The sequence below is a fragment of the Centrocercus urophasianus genome, unplaced genomic scaffold, assembly GCF_019232065.1.
Source record: "Centrocercus urophasianus isolate 14NV4802_14NV808 unplaced genomic scaffold, USGS_Curo_1.0 seq_16, whole genome shotgun sequence".
Taxonomy (NCBI): Eukaryota; Metazoa; Chordata; class Aves; order Galliformes; family Phasianidae; genus Centrocercus; species Centrocercus urophasianus.
This window is the reverse complement of record NW_024884711.1, coordinates 15,619,633-15,637,191: the sequence shown is the minus strand read 5'-3', so window position 1 is coordinate 15,637,191 and position 17,559 is coordinate 15,619,633. Positions and strand designations below refer to the sequence as shown.

Here is a 17,559-nt window from a genome sequence, read left to right as displayed (position 1 = left end):
TACATTTGACATTAGGTCAAGATGAAATGAGAGTCTGAAGATGAGCGGATGTGGGGTTTTTTGTTTCAAATTTGAAAAGTTCATTTAAAAAAACCTCATCTTTTGCCTAAACCTCTGTGGAGTAATTATGTTTTAAACTTTGTGTTGTTTAGGAACTTGGCAAGACAGCAGGAAATCAAGCTGGGAGGATGATGGAAGGACAGATTGCACAGCCGACACTACATTTTCGCAACCCATACTCAGAGGAGAATGGACCAGTTCCTGCAGTGCCAAGTAGACTACCAGTGCTGCAGTATGGAAACCCGTATGCAATTCAGGAAAGAAGAGGTAAGTGACTGTATGTACACACATATAGATATATATATATATGTATTTTCCACGTATTTTCTCTCCCACCATTTCAAAAGCAATGCTGCATTTGTTTGGTGTAGCTTAAGAACAGCCTCAGTACTGATGCACAGTGCTTTTATTTGTTGACTTTGTTAATGAGAATCATTAAATGCCTTCGTTTTGTTAGAGAATCATTAAGTTAAGCAAAATTTTACAGCCATCTTTTGAAAAAGTCGATTTCTGTTTTTTCTTACCTTATCTAAAGCAAAAACATTTGAAAGCCTTGATCTAGGGTGTAAGGTAATGACCTGTAATGGCCTGTAAGAAATTGAACAAGGATCAATTAATTAATTTTTCTTCAGATGGAGCAGATGGTGCCTTTAATCCCGATGAGATCCAAAGACCGCCTGCTAGGACTTCCTTTTGGGAGCTGGAAGATGATGTAGTGTGTAGTCAGCCTTCACGCAATCTCAGTCGGCCTGATGGCTTAGAGGATCCTGAGGATAGCAATGTGAGTGATCTACATTATCTTTAATTCTCCTTCTTTGTTATCTGTTATGTGTCATTTTCCTTGCTGTGATCACTACTGAGCGTTGGAGTTGCACATAGGTTTTCAGTATCGGATTTCAGTATGGGATTGATTTGTTTTTATTTGCTTCCTTGTTTGTAGGCAGGAAGTAGGGTTTTATTTGTTCTGATCCAACTTGAAGTATTCTGATACCAGTAGTTTCAGTTAAATACTGAAAGAAAATGTCTGTAGTATCAGATATCTCATCCCTGCATATAAACCTATTCTTCTATTAATCTGCATTTGTTCCATTTTGATTTTTTAGCTGTTAAGCATATATTTGGAAGAGCTAATTGATGACTAAAGCTGATTAAACAGACGGTGACAGATTCTCACTGATGTCTTTTTCATGGCTTTGTATGTTTGAGGTGGAAACTGGTTAGCTTTGCTTTCTAAATCAGTTAACTTTTACACCATACCTCTATAAAACATAGTTATAGTAAATTGGCTTCTGTAATAAGCTGGACCAGATGGCTTCATTTGAACAGGAGCAGACTTATTACCCTTTCCAGTTCTAAGTATTCTTGCACCTTCAAAAATATTAAACAAGAAATACTCTTCAGCAAAGTATTTTGCTCTTTGCAAGTACAGTGGTATCATGACCTGTTTCTCATTTAGTCTACTTTGCCACATTTAATTGCTATTAACCTTTGCGGAAACCGATCAGTGTTCAGACAGGCATGATTTTAGCCCTGGTGCTCAGCACCTATAATGGAGAGAAATGTATTTCTGCCTCCTACCTTTTGCCCCCGGTGTCCATTACTGTGAATAATTAGAAAAACTGTCAGGACTCCTGCAGCCTGCTTCAGATCTCGAATGTGAGCTTAATACAGTTGCCCACCTTTTCTCCACATCCTGCATATTTAATCTGATCGTTCTTGACGTAGATACTACACGTGACAAGCTCTTCTCTCCTTTAGTCACCTGCTTCAGCTTAATTAGCAGGGTGTTCTTTCTGATCTATGTGCTTTGCCCTCTTGCAAACCCAAAAGAAACAGTGCTATAGTCTTGTGCTCATTTGCTGACACAGCTTAGATTTTCGTAATGAGATGGACTATAACAGGCTTAAATAAAGTTCAGCTCGCAAAAAGGTGTCTCGAAATCAAGTAATTTACATCTTTATTTTTGACTTTCAAATGAGAATCAATTACTTGCTGCCAACCCCCCTAAGTTAGGCTATAGGTGTAGAGTGTACAATTTGATATGGAAATAAGAAGTCTCAAAAATCTTTCATAGAGTTTTAATGTGGAACTTAGATATCAATAACCAGGGAAAGCGTCCATTCATGTGGGTAATTCATTATGAAAGAGAGCTTGTTTCTGCAGAGGAAACAGCAAATACAAGATGATAAATGTGAAGCTTAGTTTGTTTACTTTTTGTGCAGTTTGTTTTGAACACATGTAATTCTGTGCATTCTAAACAAGATACAGAACTTTTTGTTGGAAGATGCTTTCTTTTGGAAAGGAACCACTGGTAGTTGCTGCATTGGAAATGTTACCATTGTGTAGGCTTGTTGTCTTCCCCTGTGTGCTCCTAAGCTGCACACATTATATTAGGTTAAGAAATTGAGGGTATTGTACTCACTTTCACTACTTCGTAGTTTGTTTTTGTACTATCTGATGTATGATGGTGGAAATGTCTAAAATATTTGTGTAAGATGAGAGATCTTCTAGACCCTGGGCCTGTACATACCTAGAAGAGTAAAGTAGAGGCTGTCAGCATGCAGCTGTAAATGGACTTATCAAATGTGACTAAAATTGTTTCCTTCTGTTTGTAAAACAAGGTGGGAGAAGTGTGTGCTTGTGTAAGTAAAGCTTTGCCAGTTCGTTATCCAGAATGAAGAACCAAAATGGGACCTCATTTCCTTTCATGTAACCCACCTCGCCTAAGGAATAGCTCAGCAAGCTGTGAGGCAGTCTGTCACCTGTGGTAGTTGCTGCTTACATTTCTGTGCAGTTGAGTAGCATTGTAAACGTGAATCTGGGTGGCCGAGGAGAAAGGCTGAATGTTTCTTCACAGTTTCTTCTGACAAGGGATTAGATAGTCACAGTGAGCTACAGGTCACGTCTCGGCAACTGTACTGCCTCAGGCCATTGCACCAGTGATTTCTGAGAAGGATAAACTGGCCTGTTAGTCATCCCAGAAAAGCACATACGCTGATTTTGTGTGGAGTAGTTGGCTTTCCCCAAGAACCTGCCATCACCAAATTTCCATTTTGCTTATGCTCTGTGGTTGAACAAATTGTAATTACTTGGAGGAGGTACGTACAGGAGAGATCCATAATTTAAAACAAAAAGTGTTTCTCTAAAGCTCACACTTTAGTATGAGATGTAGACTTGATTACAGTTGGCAGTAAGCCCAGAATTTCTGCCCAAGACTTAAAGAAGGCTGTTACTCACAGCAAACCTGTAGGGTGTGGGGCCTACGTTTGGCAGCCTGGTCAAGCTGTTTGTTGGGCTGAATTCACAATGCTCTGTCTTTGAGCCCAAAAACCCCACTGTGCTTTCATCAGCCTGATCATAGCTGCCATTTACTGTCGGTGCCTGATAATAGACATGAAAAGATGAGTTGGTGTCCGTGCAGGTGTCCACATACCTCCTGGAGACCAGGCTGCTTGCGGAGATGTAAAGGGTTTGATGTATGGTGCTCGTGCAGAGCTGAGTCACTGGAAGAAAATCGTGTGTGCCCTTCTTTGGTGGACAGAGCAGGGGAACCAGCAGTGTGGCTGTTCTTTGACTGCTTGAAGCTTGAGGTGGTCTTTGCTTTGCTTTCTGTCCTGTGCTAATGTTCCCTGGAGCTTGGAGATGGAAACTGCGCAGGTCTGTGGGTTTTGTACTGCACCACAGGGCTGACTGCTGGCTTCTGCTGGGCACTCTCGGGCTTTTGATTGCAGTCATTAAAGCAGTAGGTGTTACACGAGACTAAAACGGTCAGAGTTGGTAAGACTAGGTGAGTCGTGCTCGTGTTGGGCTGTTACGCCTACTTGCCCTTCTTCCTCCTTCAGTGGCAAACAAACTCCCTTGTTACCAAGCTTTATTGTGTGTAATTGTGTGGGTAAGCGTTGCGTGGTAATGCTGTATTTATCTTCATGATTCACACAGCCTGTTGAACTCACTGTGGCAGTTTTAAGAGTAAAAGTTACGATCCAGTGATAATAGTGAAGTTATGTTGTTAAAGGCAGCTCTTCACAATTCATTAACCTTGGTATCCAAATTTCTGGATTTGGAAGGCCTGGTATTTTTTTTTTAAGCTGCATAACCGCAGGGCCAGCTCCTTGGTGCATCACATCAGCCTCTTGAATGAGGATGGAGGCTACGTATCAGCCATGTCACATCACTGCCAGCTCTGCACAGGTCTTGGGGCTCCTGGTGTCCCTGGTCGCCTCTGGGGCGAAGCAGGCTGCCGCTGGGCCCAGGCTTAAGGCAGAGTCATGTCTCTCTTGGAGTATGAAGGATGGGCTTCTGCCCAAGTAAACTGGGGTGACTGAACTTAGGGCTCTGGGGGGGGTAAGCTGATGCCTGTTCTTAAAATACAGTGCTGACATAGCTGTCGTGGCCTGGCCTCCCAGCCTGCGTAGGTAGCTCTGCTTGTAAAGCAACTTCAGGTAGCTTCCTCAGCAAGGCATTAGGGCTTTCATGGGGTGGTTTGTTACTGTGGGAAAGTAGATGATTTTGAAAGTGCTTTTCAACCTGGCATAATTTATATGAATAAGGGCAGCATCACTGCTATGCTTGCATAGCATAGCAGAGGAGACAGACTCTGTATCTTAACAGATACCTCACCTGCCATGTCCAGTACTGTCACTTTGCATGGTGTGCAGGTCAGAAGCTATGGTAAGGAACACACAGGATGATTTTTATCATTAATTGGTGGGGCCTTGGGACACGCCCCACAAAATCAATCTGACATGAAAAAAGCCTTTTCTAAACTATTATTAATGTAAGCTTGCTGGTTCTGAAGCAGTCTGTTCTTGCTGACACAGCTAACGTACATGGGTGGAGGGCAGTGGCAATCACAGTCATAGAATATCTGGAGTTGGAAGGAGCCTGTGAGGATTATTAAACCTAAATCACAGAATCATAGAATGGCCTGGGTTGCAAAGGACTGCAGTGGTCATGTAGTTTCAACCCCCCTGCTGTGTTCAGACCCAACTTACGCCAACCACCAGACCAGGCTGCCCAGAGCCACATCCAGCCTGGCCTTGAAAGTCTCCAGGGACGTGGCATCCACAGCCTCCTTGGGCAGCCTGTTCCAGTGCGTCATCAACGTGTGGCTCTGCACAGGACTGCCCAAAAATCAGACTGTATGACTGAGAGCCCAAATGCTCCTTGAACTCTGGCAAGTTCAGCGCTGTGCCTGCTGCCCTGGGAAGCCTGCTGCTGTGCTCAGCTACCTTCTGGTGAAACCTTTTCCTGACACCCAACCTGCCCTGCCTCTGATGCAGCCCCATGCTGTTCCCTTGGTTCCTGTTGCGGTCACCAGAGACAGACTGCTTTCACTGGAGCACTGTACGGTACAAACATATTTCATTTGCTACTCAATATGTTTTTGTCCTTGACTAATGCATGAAGGCAGAGAGGCTTTATTTTGCAGCAGAGGAAACAAAAGTTTTTGTGGTAGTCTAATGTAGGTATGGAAAATGAATAAGTTCAGGGATGATCAGTTCTGCATTTTGTTACGGTTGAGCATCCGGGTCAGGGATTTCTTTGAGATCCAAAGACCTTCTCCAAAAGTTGTGCTTTGTTGTATGCCTCAGTAATTTTGAATGGAAATGTGTATCATCCTATCGGTCACGTAGTTTTGGTTATGCCCTCAATGCCCAGTAGCATTCAGTACTGGTAAACCCTGATTCCTGAGATGAATAACCCTTCATAAAGCAAACTGCCCATACTGCTGTCAGCGGGTCACTGTCTTAAACAGCACGCACCTCAGAGGCTGGAGGCTGAAGAGCCCTTTCTGCACAGCAGGTCCTTGTCCAGCCAAGTGCTGATAAGTGCTAACAAACTCTGCCTTCTGCTTGGGGAGCAGCTGAGTGCACAGCAGCCAGAGATGATAAAGCCTTTTCTAGAGGACTTAAATGTTAATTAGACCTGCCTGTGTAATGAAACTTTCTTTCTTGAAAGATGCAGATTCATTTTCTCAGATAAGTCCTGGTTGGTGTGCAGGCTGCTGTTCAGCAACCTGTCCTGTTTTTGGCACCGTGTTAGCTGTAGTGTTGGTGTACTGGAGTGCTTGAAATACTTTTCCTCCTGTAACACATACATCCTACCTCTTCCGTGACAAAAGGAACAAATAATATTTTAAAATACATGTGCCTTTTTTTTACTGCAGGTGCAAAGCAAGTGAGTTAGACAGGAAAATTTGTTTGTTGCTAGCATCTGTCACAGCAAGCCCCACTAGCTGCCTAATGGAAATGTTAAATGGCTGAAGCCAAACAGCTGTTGTCAGGAGAAAAATACTGAGGGAACCTTCCTGTCCTGCCCTACTTCCAGTATTTCTTCCTAAGGACAAAGGATGTTGGCCTGGAAGGAAGTGAAATATGCTGGACTGTACCCCTGTTATCTGCATAAAACATACTGCATGAATATGGCCTCACTTCTGAAGGCCTAAACTAAATAATTGGCAATTCTCGCATCTTTGAAATGAACAAGGCGATGATTTAGGAGCTGGAGTTGCAAAGCTCTTGCTGTATTCAGCTGTTTTCCCACCTCAGCATGGGTGGGTGCTGTGCTGTGTTTCCTCATTGCAGAACAGAACCACAGTGCTGCGACGGGGAGCCTCAGAAGCAGTCCCTGCAGGGATTCCTCATCTTTCTGCTCAGCGTTTCCAGGGAGAAACACCTTTCTGTTCTTGTGAGCAGTGAGGGGCAGCAGCAATTTCTCTGGAGGCCGCCGGCCTTCCCAGCTTGATAGAAGCCTGAGTCCATCACAGAATGGTCCTCAGCAGTAGCAGCCGTGTGTGCTGCCAGAGCTGTGCAGGGGACACGCCTGGCTGCAGGGGGCTGTGCAGAGCACTCGGAGCTGGCTGGCGGGAGGAGGCGTGGGCATCTGCATCAGTGGCCTCTGCCCTTCCTGGAATTTTAAATTGATTGATTTTAAGAGCTTGCCTCGACGTTCTGTTGTGTGGAATTGATTTTTGAGCTGTAGCTCCCTCGTTGAAGCGCTATGACAGTCAGAAGCATGGTGCATCATTTGGGTGAGCACATGTTTTCTGTGCTGCCTTACCCCACAGAGAGAGGACTTGTATCAGTGGCAGGTTTGAGTAGCACAGCTTGTTGCTATACATATGTGGTCAGATGGTGTCTGTTCAGCTTTTTCTGTTCATTAACCTCTTTTGTACACTGCATAAAACCTGTGCTGCTGAGATCAGAATCATAGAACTGCTCAGATTGGAAAAGACCTTCAAGATCATCAATTCCAATCACAACCTAACCAAATCTACCCTAACTAACAGCCCTCTGCTCACTCATGTCCCTGAATACCACATCCAGATGGTTTTTAAACACATCCAGGGATGGTGACTCAACCACCTCCCTGGGGAGCCTATTCCAGTGCTTGACAACCCTTTCTGTAAGAAAGTTTTCCCTGATATTTCCTAAATTTACCCTGGCACAACTTGAGGCCATTTCCCCTCGTTCTGTCACCAGGGAGAAGAGCCCAACCCTGCTCTCACTGTAATCACCTTTCAGGTACTGGAAGAAAGCAATAAGGTCTCCCCTCAGCCTCCTCTTCCCCAGACTGAACAGCTCCAGTTCCTTCAGTCTCTCCTCGCAGGCCATATTCTCCAAGCCCTTCACAAGCCTTGCTGCCCTTCTTTGGACCTGCTCCACCACCTCAGTGTCCTTTCTGTATCGAGCTTCAGTCACATTCTTTCTGGATAGTAAAGAGATGCATTTAGAAAAGTAACTCTCTTTATTGGGTATTTAAAATGCCACTGTTTTTTTTTACCAGGATGATGACAACACTGTACCTTCTGCTCCTGATCCTCCGAGCCTCCTTCTGCATGAACGTGGGACGGGTTTTTGCTTTGATTCCAGGTAAACATTTATTTTTTTATTGGTTTTCAATGGGATGGATAGGTTTCTGTAAAGCTAGAATCCTTTCCTCGGTTTGGGGGAGCGGGGAAAGGGGAGGAGAAACGTCTTTAAGCATTTTCAGTTGGTGTTTGGTTTGCAGTTAACTATGAAGAGAAGTGCCTGGGTGGACTGTTTGTGTTATACCTGATTTCGACTGAACGTCAAATGTCATTTGATAAATGAACGAATAACTTTTGGGTTTTCTTTCCCCTCTCTTTCCAACCCAATTGTGAACCTAAGTTTAGAGCTTTTATAAAGTGCTATGTTTGCTAAGAACAAGCATTTATGAGCAGAGAGAGTGGTTTCCCATGAAACCGCCTGGCCATTAAGGCAGCCAGTGGGTTTGTATTCAGTGGTAGCTGGAATCATGTCAGAATGATGTAACTTCTAAAATGCAGAGTTGGTTCTTTTGGAATTCCTGTGTAAAGCTACATGGCTGCATCAAACACCTTCAGCTCAGATGCTTTAACTAAGCGTGCAGTACCGCCCAGGTGCTGTCTGTCACACAGAGCTTGGTAGCAAAGCTGGTGACATCGGTGGCAGCAGATCCTGCTTCTGACTCCTGCTTTGCAATAACAGATTAAATGACTGTTCCCTGCTTTTTGTTTCTCCCTCTCCGCCTCCCGACGAAGCTTTGACGTGCACAAGAAATGCCCTCTTTGCGATGTGATGTTTCCACCCAACTACGATCAGAGCAAGTTTGAGGAGCACGTGGAGAGCCACTGGAAGGTGTGCCCCATGTGCAGTGAGCAGTTCCCGCCTGACTACAGCCAGCAGGGCTTCGAGAGGCACGTCCAGACGCACTTTGATCAGAATGTTTTAAACTTCGATTAAATACTTCTGTTTTGCAGTGTAGCTTAAAGGTAAACTACTTTGAGTAGTCTACCGACGGAAAACAAGTAGCACATCTTTCCTCTAACAGTGCAAATCTCTGAGTAAAGCTAGTGTACTCTAATGGGAGCCATGACAAGTCTGGCTGTGAGCTGCTATTTGGGTTATCTTCTCTCTACCTAACGTGATACTAAAACAAACAAACAAAAAACCCCTTGTTGTGTATGTAGTTATTTATTCCCCTACTTAGTGGCAGTTGATAAGGATGTGGGAATGACAGCCTCAGAAAAGAGCCCACCTTCATGCTGTTCTTCAGCTGTGTAGAAAACCACCAGAGCACCTACGGCTCTCTTCTCTGTGATATCTGAGGTGTGATTAAAATGTAATACACAGATGCTTCTCCTAATGGAGTCATGCACTCTCTTTCAGTATCAGTTAAATCAGAAATTGAAATAACAAAGCCGACAAAAGTAGAGTTTTCTAGAACCTTTCTGCAGTGTAGCTGTATGTACTGTGAGATTACATGCTGACAACGGAAGCAAGGGTGAGTACTTCAGTTTTACATGTAGAATGTTTGCCTTAAAGCATAACATACTTCATGTAACGTTATTCCTTAAGGCAGTATTTTTGAGTTGAAAGACAAGGCTGTGCTTAAATGCCTGGAAATGAATTGTTTAAGTCATTAACCATTATGTTGCAACTGCATTCAGTAGAAAACGTTATATTTTCACAACAGTGAATTGTGTTTGTTTTGGCTTTTAAAACCTTTTAACTTTATGTATTTCTTTCTAGTAAATATAAATGTGTGTATAGCTAAACATTTTATATTTACTTAACTGTATTAAGTAAAATTGCTATTCACTTGTTGTACAGTAGTCTTATTACATTAAAAGTAAAGCTACTCATGGACTGTGTGGTCCTGTTTTCCTGCTGCTTGTTTTGAAATAAAGCAGAGTTCAGGTATTGCATCATTCTGGCATGCGATGTTGATTCTGTTCTGTATGACAACGGAACTGCTGCTCAGAGAGAGGAATTAGAGGTTCAGAGTAACTCCTGTGCTGTGCAGTTACCTTCCATGAGCTTGCGCAGTACTCAGGGCAGGGTTCAGTAGAGGCTGCATTGCTCCTCTGCATTCCCTTTTGTCTTTATCTTTAAACTCGGGGATTCCTGTTGGCCTAAAGCAGAGCACAGACAGACTGAAAGAATGATCTGTAATGTTTTAAGTAACTCAGTAGTGCACGGAAACAGAACAGATTACAGAAGCCGAAACATTACAGTCATCATATCTGTAAAGATGGCTGAAGTCTCAGATGCTGGTATACCCCAACCTAGGAAGGACAGCCTCCCAGCTGCGTTGTGCCAAAGTACAACCCAGCCCTCTCGGTTTGGCTACTTACAGGCTGTAGTGAAGGTGCACCACAGAGGCCAAATCTCTCTACTGAAACCTAACAATGGAGATTGCAACAGTTCCTCCTTCCGTTTCTGACAGCCCTTGTAAGAAAGGTTTTCATGTCCCAGCACAAAGAGGGCACCTTGGAGCATCCAGACTGACCTGGTGGGCTGAGCCCTGCTGTCAAGTTGGAAGGAAACAACCTGTGCAATTCAGCAACCTTTGACAAGCTGAATCAAAACGCTCAGTTCTTCCTCCTGGCTGCAGCACTCCGTGTTTGTGTGGTGTGTGCGCGCTCTGAAGTTGCTGCAGGTGTTAAAGGAATGCAGCCTGACCATACCAAAGTAAAACCCACAGCTAAGACTGTATGCAGCCCCAGAGCTGAACTGTGTGTCAGTGATGAGCCAGGAGCGGTCATTTTAGGTCAGAGGCAGTTTATTTATTTTAAACATGATTTGATTTACATTTATAAGCAGCTTTCTTGACAGGAATTTGTTAAGTTGCCTTCAGTTCTCAAACAAACCTCTGTCACTTTCAAACTTAAAGACTTTGTCCCCAACAAAACATATGAAAATATAATTTAAAGCACACTTTTTCACAGACACAGTACAATACATTCACTATACACAGTATAACAAAATAGTCCCATCTTTACCTGTTTAATAATACTGTCACAATGAATAGGTAAATAGAAACTGGAATTTCATTTTTATAGTTGAAAGGAATTTACATGCAACAATGACGTTTTACGACTGTTTAGCTGTTGGATTTACTTACCCAGCCTGTAGGTTCTTGCACTAGGAGCAGAGCCAGGACAGAGTTGTTGGCCACATCTGTTGCCAGAACTGCAGAAGGTAGGAAACGGCCACCTGGGGCCTTTGGTGCACCAGTAATTCTCATGTCTGGATCATCCTTAGAGCCCAGCTGACAGCACTGTGCAGTACAACTGCTGTCTCATAGGGTTGGAAAAAGAGGCATTTCATTTAAATAGGGATGTCCTACATGTATCGGAGCAGGATGAGGCCCAGCCTTTCAGAGGGAGTTTTACTCAGCTGAAGAACAGGTAACTGTTACCCTCCAAACATTTTCCTTTAAAGCTTTGGAACGAAATAAAGGGAAGGCTTATTCCTCACACGTGAGCTTTCTTTTGCACTTAGGACAGGAAATAAGCGAAGGCGATCGCTGTACTGAAAATTTTGCATTCCTCACCGTGTCAGAAATGTTTCGAGGTGTGGGTGCCCACTTGATGCAACTGGCCAGCTGCATTCCAGGAATAGCACTTGTGAGAGAAGAATGCTCAAGGCAGGATGGTAAGCAACAAATGTTCAGGTATGGCCCAGACACGGAGCTCTCTCATGTTGACTTCTAAGTCAATCTCTGACCACCTGCTGCAAGAAGCACTTAATCTTCAATAAGGCTCATATGTCACATTTTAGCAAAATTAATTGTAAAGCTAAACAGACACTTCCAAAGGGAACGCGGCGACTTACGATAAGAAGCAAAACATGTACAAAGAAAATCTGAAAATACAATGAAGGTGAGGGAGAGACGTTAGAAGCTCCCTTAGCACAAAGAACGGACCTCCTTAAACCATGCGCAGAATTCTTAGTTTTTATTTGCAACCACAGGCAGACGCCAGTGCAGTAGTTGCAAGAATTGGCAACACATAAAACATTAAATCTGTTGGCAATAGAGAACTACAAAGTGCTTTAGAACTTCATCTGAGATGAAGATAATTCTTTCTCACACACACATAAATTTGCACTTAAGTATTTCCAAGCGTCTTTCTAAGAGATACTTCAGGGGTAACTACCGAGCTGGACTGGGATATTGGTCCTCCGAAGTCTGATGGGCATGAACGTAATATGACATCTCGTACAAAAAAAGCGGATTTCTAATACTAATGTGATTGTTTACTAGTTCAAATGGCAAAATTTTCAGCATTTCAAGAGGGGGGAAAAAAAAAGATTTGCAAGAGAATATAAAATACAGCAAGCACACCTTTTTATGTATGTTATTTAAGTATGAAAATATTTTTAGCATATTATGTTAAACATTCTTTCTTATTTATATTTTCGTTACCTAAAAGACTCGCTACTCCACTGGTAACTCCATATGTAAGGCATGTTAGCTATGGTTTGACAACGGTGGTCTCGTTTTGGTTTTGCACACACACTGACAGATGCATCGAGAATCTTCGTCACGTTACAATCTTGAAATGATGTCAGTGCCAAGCTTTCCTCCTCTTACTCCTATTCAACGCTGCCATACAACTGAATACGCCACACCCCCTCATTCTTTTGTTTTGGAGAAAAAAAAAATGTTCTGAAGAACCTATAGCTTTTATAGCACCTTATCTCGAAGTAATGAAAATGGGTACGATGATTACATGTGCAAATGTACAAAATCATTAACTCTACAAAGATACATCATTCCAAAATTACAGAAAATTTTAAAGCATGCATTTAATCGTTTAAAGGGTTGCTGAATGCTTCCCCTGAAAAAGGTGGCTGTTCTCAAAATCAGCAACTGCTGGTGAGGATTTCTTGGCACATTTGTGACCAGCATGTTATTGCTGCATCTTCCTGATAATCTCAGCAGACACGGGGGGGTGGAAATTGATTGTGTGGTGCCGCAGGCCCTGAGCTGTCTTGTAACTCTTTCCGCAGCGACATTTGAAGGGTTTGCGTACGCGGATTTGTGTTCTGTGGCCGTTCTTGGCGTGGTACTTGATGCCATTCACATTCTGCGGGGGAGAAAGCAAAGCGTTAAGGGCCTGCCGCCCTGACAGCACCTGCGACCTGTTAGAACACAGCACCCGCTCAACGCTACAGCACACGGAGCGCTGGGAGCTCTCTCCAGGTGTTGGGCATATGTTGCGCTTCCGAGCCGGATGGGATAAGGAGGAGAGAATCTGTGCAGCTCTCATGTATCTGACCTGGCCAATCCTGCTACCTCCCCGTGCGCTGCAATGTATGAAGATCTCATTAATTGGCTGTACTTAGAAGTTCTTTGCTTTCTGACATTCTTCTTGCACAGCATTGAAATGTTTGACTCTGAGGGTCATTAACAAGATACAAGTTGGCAGAAAGACTCCAGTCATGCTTCTCCAGAAAGTGGGAGCTTCACCCATGGGATTCATGTTCCACTCCGTGTCATTGTTTCTGGAGATGGCTGTGGGCACCAGACATCACACATCAACTTGTGACTGCTTGTGCACTGCCTCCGAAGAATTAACTGCAGGCAACAGAGAGGGAGTTGCACAGGGCACTGGAAGGTAGTTCAGAGAACAGGCTGCCCAGAGAGGCTGTGCATGCCCCGTCCCTGGAGGTGTTCAAGGCCAGGTTGGATGGGGCTCTGGGCAGCCTGGTCTAATATCAGATATGGAGGTTGGTGGCCCTGCATGCAGCAAGGGGTTGGAACTTGATGATCCTTGAGGTCCCTTCCAACCCTGGCCATTCCGTGATTCTATGATTCCCACCAGCTACTGTGTGGGAATATCTGACACTCACAACTGAAGAATTTCTCCATTGCACTTTGCAGAGAAAGAACAAGACACAACGTTCACATTACTCTGGCAAAAATGAAACAAGCTGCTGTGGCCTAACTAGCACAGATTCTGTGTTCCCTGAGATACCTGAGGTCTTGCAGCAGTTTTCAGACAGTTCTGCAGATGGTTATGCTTTTCAGCACCTAAAGGGCTCGAGGACAAGGGACGTCATTGTCCAGCAGGACAACTGCCACAAGACATCCATCAACACCTGAGCACAGAACAGACCCATGCCTCTGAAAAGGAGGAAATCTGAGGGTGACAGTCAAACTGTTGCTATTGCAGTTTAAAAACAAAGTAAGCCTCAAACCCTGTATTTACCTTGGAAATTACAGATGCCCGTTCAGACTCTGAATTTTTTTAACCAAGCTCTTTAAGATACTTCTAACCATTGTTACAGGCCCCACAAGTCTGCAGTCACAAACATCCTTGCTATCCTGTGCCAGCAATACTCCTCTCCTGTTGCAGGCTTTTTAACAATCCACTCAGCATCAAGTACAGAACATGCCACAGGCTTTGATGAAAGGAGAAAGTAATTTAAGTAATTTCAGGTGGAAAAATGAAAGGAAATGCTAGAACAGAAACCTATGTGGAATTAATTGGGCTATGGAAGGTTTGAAAACAGTAAAACATGCAGGGTATGAGGAGCTAGTATAACATGAAACCCAAACTGAACTTCTGTCTTAAGGAAAACTGTTGTTAGAACTCTTCAGTGCTTTTTCCACCGCTGCAACGTAAACACTCTGTTGTATGCCTGAGTTGAGTTTGTTGAGGTATGGTAAAAAACGCTGCCAAACTCATACATCACTTTTATTGCTCTGGTTACTTAGGTTGCTCATTATTTACTCTCACAAATGATTGAGGAAGAAGATGGCAGTGTAGAAGGGCACTCCAAAACCTTACACAGGAGGAAACAATTATTAACCTGGGACCAGATCAGGAGGAGATACGGAAGTTCAGCCTGGCACTGCGTGGCCTGCAGAGACACAAGGACACCTGATGGGCAGGGCCCCTTGCATGGTTGTACTCATGAAGCTACCCCATTCCAGAAGCTGAGAGCTCACTGCCTAGCCAGTAGGGGAAAGAGACATCTCTTCTTTCAGCCATGGGCATCAAAATGGCTTTTTAAAATATCTTCTGGCTGTTCCTTTAGAAAACCACCACCCAGCCTAGCGCATCTGCTTCCCAACATCCTCTAAGGGAGGGCAGGGAAATGAAGAACACCCCCATGTCTCCTTCCTTCTCCTCTCCCTGTAACATAGTTGCTTTTGCTTCTCACACCAAAATCATGCTTCTCCCAGCTGAGGTTTTGTTTCTGAGTGCAGTTCCTTGCAGTTCCTCTTTGCTCAAGGAAGTTCTGGCTTCTTCATTCCTTTAATGTCAATCCTCTTCTTTCCTTCTCTCACTTCAAAATTCTTGAAGGGTGCAACTCCCAATGTACAGGTCTATTTTTCTGGGAGCAAACTCCCAAACAGAACGTCTGATAGCATCTGCACCACAGAAACTCCACAGCACAAACAAAAACCACCCATCAAGAAAGAGAAGGCTGCACAGAGAAACATCCTAAACCAGCACCAATTCCTCCAGGCCAGGAAACACTTCAGCACATCCCACATCTCATCATCCACAGCTGCCTCTGAGCCCATCCCTTGCCTCACTTCCCTCTTTGGAAGCATACCCTCCTACAAACGTGTGAGCCTGCCTGCGCTCCAGCGCCAGTAAAGGCCATCATCACGTCCATCTGACTGAGACAATCATCTTGAGCAACCGTAACTATCAACACACCAGCAGCAGAGAAAAACCCTTGCAAAGGCAAACTGTGCACGTAGATGAGCCTTGGTTTATACGCCCTTTCAAACACTACCATAAACGAGGTGTACTTAGCAAAGTACATCTTCCATCCCAGTCGATTTCTGGCCTGGCAATATACCTGCAGTGATAAACTATTACTGTTTTCTATGTAGGAAGCACAGGTAACTTCAAACTTAACTCACTGACTGCAAAGAGAACCCAAATTGGTGCTTTCTGGGCAGCCAGAAATTTTTCAAAGGCCAAGAACAGCTTAAGTCAGTTTGTTTTTCTAGTGTATTTGTAGGTAAAAGATGAGAACTCAGGCACACTTAGATGAGGACTGCCTCAGTGCTGACATCTCAATGTTTCATGACTGCACTGACAGAGATGCAGATAAGGTCCTTTTTGTGTACATACAACAATCTGTTGTTCTTGTGTTACTGTATTTGCACAAGCTGTAAAAATGGTGACAGATACTCTAGGGTTTTGTCTATAATAGTATACATACATTATTTGTGGGATTTTTTTCTCCCCTGCTATTACGTATCAAACTCCATTCTATATTCAGAAGTTGCCTTAATCAGTTTATCTATATCGCATACACATTTTCCTTCTCTTGAATACTCATCGTTTTCTGCCTAGGTCAGTAATGGTAATTAGAGAAAAAGAAAGCAAGTTCCAGAAATTAGCAAGCTTCAGAGGCTGACAGGCACCTGTAAGCCAGCATGCTCCAAACTCCTTCAGCCGCTTTGGAATATCCCACCAACCAAGTTTACAGGCCATTAAAGAAAAAGTTAATTCTTCTTCAGGATCTCTGGCACTTTGAGAAAAACTTGTGCCATGCCATACCTTACAGAGCGCTTGTTACCAATGCATTTTATAAGCAAGCAACTTCATTTCTAAATAAAAAAAAAAAGTTCCTGAAGAACAATTCAATTTTTATGACTCACTTCTACCGCGACGCCTATGGGAGACTGCCAGCAGATAGCAGCTGGGCAGGAGGCCAGTAGGGTCTTCTGATACTCATCTGGGCTCGTGTATAAACATGAACTTATTACATTTTCCATTGTCCGCCCCAGCCCACTCCTTGGGAGTATTTGTTGTACTCATTCTTGTCTTATTTACCTTTCCATAATGACTTTTCAGTGCAGAGGCCATCTTTTATCCTTGTACATTGTTTGCAAAAAGGAGCCCTGATCTCTACTGGGTCCTTCAGGCAGTACTGCAGTACAAATAACACACCTAAAAATAACATCTCTGCTTCTCAAACGTACGTCACGTAGGGCCAGACAAAAGAAAACTGTGTATATTCTCTTTTCCTCCTCGCTCCCTAAAAGAATGCATCCTTTCTCAGCCGTAAAGTGAGCCTGGCAATTACTGTATGTGCATGTCCGTGTTCCTGTTTGTAGCTCTATAATTGTTTTACAGCCCTGACTGTGATTATCCAGTACCCACCAGAAAATCCCAGCGCTTTGATCACAGGACTCCCTACCCAGACTGGCAAATAATTCATCTGAGGATGGGGGGGTAAGAAGGAAGATGAAGAGGAAACAAGAAACACCGCTGACACAAAACTAAAAGGAAGGAAACGAAGATAAAAACGTAAAAGGAAAAAAATAGGTTGAAAAGAAAAAAGGAAGGAAGCAGAGCCCACAGAAAAGAGAGATGAGGTGAGGCAGAGTTAAAGGAAATGCATTTTCCTATCTGGACTGAACAGAGGTGAGTCTCATAGGAATATATGGTACTTTTTATTTGCTGCTGCTCTCTGTCAGCCTCTCTATGGGTCATTAATTTGTTCCCCATCCGACTGTTCTAACATTAATGGTGCACAAGATATCCCTTAGACAGTCCTCATGCGTTTGAGATGAAGGTAGCGAGATAGCAGAAGCAGGCAGGAACAGCTTGCTTATTTGGGCAATAAAATGACAGAGGGCTGGCAGTCAAACAGAGAACAGACAGGATATAGCAAATTACAGGGTTCCCCTTCTAGCCACTGCCATTAAATGAAAGTTTTCTGCAAAGCA

The 17,559-nt window shown here is 43.6% G+C and overlaps 2 protein-coding genes across 6 annotated transcripts in view; one reads left to right on the top strand and one right to left on the bottom strand.

Annotated features, from left to right (window-relative positions):
• TAX1BP1 (Tax1 binding protein 1) overlaps nt 1–9,775 on the top strand; it is a 51,074-nt gene extending 41,299 nt beyond the window's left edge. For all 3 annotated transcript variants that reach the window (XM_042816706.1, XM_042816707.1, XM_042816705.1), the window contains 4 exons: nt 153–327; nt 693–841; nt 7,849–7,934; nt 8,606–9,775. In XM_042816706.1, coding sequence (XP_042672640.1) covers nt 153–327; nt 693–841; nt 7,849–7,934; nt 8,606–8,807 — 612 coding nt within the window. In that variant the 3' untranslated portion in view covers nt 8,808–9,775. The remainder of the gene's footprint in view (nt 1–152; nt 328–692; nt 842–7,848; nt 7,935–8,605) is intronic.
• An 848-nt stretch (nt 9,776–10,623) lies between these two features.
• Nucleotides 10,624–17,559, bottom strand: part of JAZF1 (JAZF zinc finger 1) — a 171,365-nt gene continuing 164,429 nt past the window's right edge. For all 3 annotated transcript variants that reach the window (XM_042817548.1, XM_042817549.1, XM_042817550.1), the window contains exon 5: nt 10,624–12,940. In XM_042817548.1, the coding sequence (XP_042673482.1) occupies nt 12,764–12,940 (177 nt within the window). In that variant the 3' untranslated portion in view covers nt 10,624–12,763. The remainder of the gene's footprint in view (nt 12,941–17,559) is intronic.